The following is a 5,766-nucleotide window of genomic DNA, read 5'->3' on the forward strand; positions in this document are numbered from 1 at the left end:
GTGAGTGAGTAGCTTCATGGTTCTTGGCTGCTGACTGGGGTTAAAGCACGACACTGCTTTAAAAAAAAATTAATCAAAAAATCAAGTTCAGGAGTCCAATCCTAAATACCAGTTCCCTCCCTTACTTTCCTCCCCTTTTTTCTATTTACTTTTTTTAAATGAAAAGCATGGAGGAAAACAGAAGAAGAGCAAAGAAAAATGCCCCATCTAGAAGAATGAGGTATTTTTCAAGCAGTTAGGGACACTGAAGGCATGGATTCTTCTCCCTGAATTGGACTGAGCAATGGGAATACTTAAATCCAAGTCTGTTAATGCATCAAATAAGTGACTATGCCACCAGACTGCCTCTCCTTCCTTCTCCCCAGCACTGAGGAAAACTTTCATGAGGAACTTTCTGATCAAGAGGAAATAACTGCAGGGACCCATTTTCCAGCAGGTGTAAGTGCCTCAGCACTGAGTGCATGAAGACCCAATTTGGTTACAAAGCCAACTGGGAGAAAAGTTCAGCCTCTCATTCCTCAGCACACAGAGCTGCACCACTTCACACCAGGAGAAGCTATAGCTGTGAGGCAGTCAATGCTTTTTAACAGAAAGTAATATCGTTTTAAGCCTTAAAAACTCTAATTGGAGCAACGTGGTTCTGTTGTGGTGTTCTTCACTAGGAGAGAAGTAATTTTGGTGCTGTCTCCCAGTGGTACATGCCAGTAGGGCCAGCACAGCCCACCAGGTCTCACCTGTGCCTGCTGGGACCATGGCTTGTAATGGGACTGTTCAGCTGATACTGCTGGTGAAGACTGACTTTCAGTGAAACCCTCAACCCACTAACTGCCAATTTCAAAATGCTGAATTTATACATTAAAACAAGAACAAAAAGCAAAATCCCATGCAAACAAGATCTGAAGGAAGAGAGATGTCCGTGAACTGAGAATATATCTTTCAAACAAAGCATTTACATTCTTGACACATCTGATATTCAAACAGCTGGATGAGCAAGTTTAAACTTAGTTTGAAAACAGACTCCATCAGCAGTTTGTTTGCTTACTTGCTTGGTTTATTTTACTTGCTTTTGACCACTTCTCTCAGTATTCCTGCAACAGCATACACAGCAGCAAAGGCACTGAGGATAACTCCCTACCTTGTCCACCCACCTGCTGGCCTGTTTTGTTTTTTCCACACATTCAACAAACAGCTGCCACCCCTGAGCTTTTTATTGCCTGGTTATTTATTCAGCTGCCATCACTAAATAGCAATGGGAGGTCAATGAGTGATTTTAGAAGATACATAACCTCAGAGAAGCCACCTTGATAGACAGGAGCTTGTTCACACAGCATCTGGCCTACTTGACTGAAACAGAGGAAAGTTTGCAACCAACAAAAAATGAGGTCTTTTCCTCCTAGAAATCCTGTAAAACCTCAGTCCTGTGCTGCTTTACTACACTGTCCCTGCAGTGAAAAGGGACACTTCTCCCACTGCTCTCATTTACTCACACTGGAGTAACCTTCCACTCCAGGATCAGATGCATTACTATGCTGTAGTTCCTGTGAGAAATAGTTAAAACACTTTGGAGGGAATAAGTCAACTTAATTCTAATACCATTGTCTTTACTGGAGGTTAACTACATAGGAATGCTTCCTACTGCAAATGTCACTACATTCATTGCAGTGAGGGGTTAAGAATTTTTTTCTATTTCCTGCTTCAGATCAGGCACTTTTTCAAGGCCTGTGATGTTTAGGTATGGAATACCTATTCATGCATTATAAGCAAAACTGAAAAATACTTTCAATATAAGGCAAATGAGTATAGGGATATTCTGGCCAGAGAAGTCTGACTGCAAGAGATTTTTCAAATTCCCAGGTACAACCCAGATGTTTTGAGCACCTCTAGGAATGCACAAAGCTGCATGGCACAGCACTGGTAGCAAGATCTTTATGATTCCTGTAAACTACATGATACTGAAACAGCTAAACAGGGAACAGAATAGACAGCTCCTTAGCCCAACAGATTGTGCTTGTGCTCACCCTCTCCACTGACACAAGCCCTGCAGCCAGTGACTTTCCCCCAACAGGCTAAGGCTAAGAATATACCTCACATCAAACCCCATGACCCACATCTTTCCTATCAATTAAAATGTAAATAGGGAGATAAAATGAGTAAAGTAAATTTTCATTCCCACTCCATTTTTGGCTCAAAGCCCACTTTTCAGCATTGGCTGCAGGCACTCACGTCCATCAGCTGTCCGGGCTTCCATGTGCACAAGGTCAGGTTCTTTATCCAAACCAGCCACTGACCTGGGAGGAGAGAGAGAGAAAGAGAAAGAGAAAGCCAGTTAGCTAAAAGGCTGCAATCAGACAGAGAGATAGTGAGGGGAAGCAAAACCAGTTCAAATCTACCTTGTGCAGCTGGTATGTAGGTTTTTACCTTCCACTGACCTACCTCCTTTGTGTTTCTACACAGACCACTCTCAGGGGCCCTATACCAACCTTTCCAAGCACAGATCCTGCCTTTCCCTTGTCTGCAAGACCAAGATTACAATGATCATTCTTGTGGTGGCAGAGAGCTGATTCCAAGACCCAGCAAAATCAGAGCTCTGTTTTAATGCTGAAGATGAGGGCACAGCAGCCTCATGCTTACAGAAAGCAAATTTAAAGGAGGATTTATTTGGCTGAATAATGACATGAAAGACTAAGTTTCCTGATTTGCCTCTGGTTTGTGTGCCAGTCTTCCTGTTGTTTACCTCAGTTTCCCCATCTTCAAAAGAAAAACAATGACACACATATGCATGGTGAATTTCTGATTGAAAAAAGGCAAGAAAGAATTCATTATTCACCCATGATCCATGCCATGGTCCCTGATAATCATGAAGTTTCCTTAACCTCACTAGTTGAAACCCATGCAACATAAGTCAAATCTTCCTGTGCCCTGTTATTTACTCCCTAAAAATGTTTTTCAAAGCACATTACAAAGACATGCTTCCTCCTAGCAGAGGGAAAGTCAAGCCCAGAACAGAAATGTTATTATTAGTGTCCTGGCTGATAAGAATCACTGGGAGATGAACATTTAGTGCTAGAAATGGCTGGCAGGGGGAAAAAAAAAATCCATAGATGTCCACGTGATTTATGGAGCTGCTTCTCCTGAGTTAACCAAAGGGTTAGATTAAAAAGGGACAATGACAAAAATCAGTTTCTAATTTGGTGGGAGCTGAATTTGATACAGTAGATTGTAAATAATAGATTCCCTCTGAGCTAGCCAACATTGAGAATTCCCTAATGTTCTGAAAACATTTTTATCACAATCTTTTGCTGCTTTCATCCTTGGGGCATCAACAGCAAAAAATAGAAAAAAAAATAAAAGAGAGAGAAAGAACAAACAAAATACAGATGCTCTGATACATTTTCTGAATCTCACAAAAAAACATAGCAACTGAACCAATGACAAACATACAAATGTGCCAGAGTTCAGCTAAGATCAGCCAGTGCTGCAAATGTCAAAACAACTACATTATGACCCACTGTGTAGGTAACTGAAACTGGCACTGCTTGTTAACTAGAACACCACATCAATAGTGAGTCCATTCACAACACACTGAATTGCCGCCAAAAAACAGCAGCACAACAAAACAAAGCAGCACAGGCAGAGCTTTCATCATTCCACTCCCAGTGAGAAATTGTCTGCTCCTTAATCGCTACCATCAGTTTCAGGGTGATCCCAAGAGGGAGAAAGTGATGTCTGTTATCAGTAAGGATGCCAGAACGGGCCTGAGTTCCTGTGACCATGCAATTATCAGGGCCAAATCTTCCAAATATCTAGACACGGTTAAAAGTGAGAGTAGGACAAACAGAAATTCCTTTAAATTAAACATTATGGGGTGCAGCAACATTATTTCCCAATATTTAGAAAGGGCACACATCTTTCTAGTCCATAACAGAAGTTTTCTGCCTTTTTCAAATGAGCAGCACTAATTGCTGGAATTTCAGCCATTCAGGAACCATGACCCTCACCTATGGCATGCCAATAGGGACGGAGGTAGATGCCTACCATCATGTCTATCCATCACAATTTTCTCAAAAGGAGCAGTAATTCCAGCACTTTGAGGTAAAGGTTGAGAACACTTTAGGGACCTGCCCTGCAGCCCTTCCCAACAGGTTTCCTACTTAAATCCAACCTTCCCCCTGTGCCTGCACTCTCCAGCCATCTGTCCTTCTGGAAGCCAGACACCAGCCTTACACACAGAGACATTTGCTGTGACCTGACACCACAATGCCAGGCAACCTCACCTGCTCCCCTGACACCTTCTGGGTCCCTCCTCTCTAGATGGAAGGGTCACTGTGTCTCCCTCCACAGCGACTGGGCAAACTGACTCCCAGACCAGGTAATAAAAAACATCAGTCTACCACAGTACTATTCATTTGAAAAGGGACTGTAATTAGAAGAATCTAAGTATATCTCAACAAAATCCAGAATACTCATTACCATTGTGCATTTGCATACACAAGCTCTGTGGATCTTCTCATAATGCCTGTTAAGTGTGCACCAGGGAATGACAGGAGTCTCCTGAAACATGTCATTCTAGCTTGAAGTTCCTTTCCAGTGCCATCTACTTGTTTCCTTAATTAGTTTTGACAAGCCTAATGGTTCTTTTCAGAACAACAATGAAAAAAAAAAAGGACTAGTACACAGCACACCTCTAGTACTCCTCTGCTTACCAAAAACTACACTTCATGTGGGAAAGCTCACAAAGTGATCTCCTGCAACCCAGAAGCAAGACAGGCTCCTGTTATCTGCAGGCAGATAACAAGCTTGAAAAGTGATGTATCGGTCATCCTTCCTTCGCCCAAACCAAGTCACTTTTGTATATCAAAGACTGATTGCAGAACAGATTCCCAATCAATGCTGTTTCTTCATGTCTCACCTTGCTTCTGTTACCACTGGCAAAGAACACAGCTTTGCTTTGCAGTGCTCTGACTCCTGAATACATGTATTTTTTAGTAAATGGTCTCTCATCATTTGTCTGGAGGAGCTTTACATGAAGAATGCAAAAAGCTCATGCAGTGGAAAGAGCAAGATGTGAATGCGGGTCCTGCACATCTGCAAAAATACAGAGAGACTGTACAGCTTTATCCCATGTTGTAATTTCTCTAGTCTTGAGAACTCACTACAACAATCTCTCAGGTCTGGCAATACAGGAGCAGCAAGAAAACAAGAAGAGACACCTTCACAGCCTTACACTGCCTCTCTCTGAAGGACATTTGGAAGATGCACTGCTCAATACTATTTAAGCAACTAAAGCATGATGAGGAGAGATATCCTCATCCCCTGACTTACCATTTCCTTTGCATGTCCTCTGCATCTAAGTGAAGCTCAAAGAGTGGGGTGGCTGGAAGGGGTTTCATGGTGCCCTGGCTGACAAGCAACTCTGTTCAGAGACTTACAAAGACAAGAGTATGTAACAACACTCGGAAGCCTAATGTCAGCTTGAAAACAGTTTTCCTGGCACATTGTCACACCTCATGCTCCATGCATAGCTCAGCCCTGTGTTCTCTATGATCATAAACTCCTGACAGCAAAATCTAAACCAAGGTCCACAAAATGCAACCAAGAGTGCTGCTATCTTGGATGGCTGTAGGGAGGAAAAAAGGGCACACTCACTGTGAAAAACCATGCTAAATCAACATCCTCCACCATCCCTATTCATTAATCACCCCTCGCATGAGAAAACGCTGAGGGGATGCAGACAGAAGTGACAGGAAAGGTCAGTTTTTCCTGCTG

At 42.5% G+C, this 5,766-nt stretch overlaps 1 protein-coding gene across 1 annotated transcript in view; it reads right to left on the reverse strand.

The window, feature by feature from the left end:
- Positions 1-5,390, reverse strand: part of SORCS3 (sortilin-related VPS10 domain containing receptor 3) — a 92,124-nt gene extending 86,734 nt beyond the window's left edge. Inside the window, exons 1-2 of the mRNA XM_009085151.1 lie at positions 5,323-5,390; positions 2,224-2,288 (exon numbers count right to left, since the gene is read on the reverse strand). Coding sequence (XP_009083399.1) covers positions 2,224-2,288; positions 5,323-5,390 — 133 coding nt within the window. The remainder of the gene's footprint in view (positions 1-2,223; positions 2,289-5,322) is intronic.
- Between the last annotated feature and the right edge of the window lie 376 nt (positions 5,391-5,766).

Source organism: Acanthisitta chloris, unplaced genomic scaffold (genome assembly GCF_000695815.1).
Source record: "Acanthisitta chloris isolate BGI_N310 unplaced genomic scaffold, ASM69581v1 scaffold2362, whole genome shotgun sequence".
Taxonomy (NCBI): Eukaryota; Metazoa; Chordata; class Aves; order Passeriformes; family Acanthisittidae; genus Acanthisitta; species Acanthisitta chloris.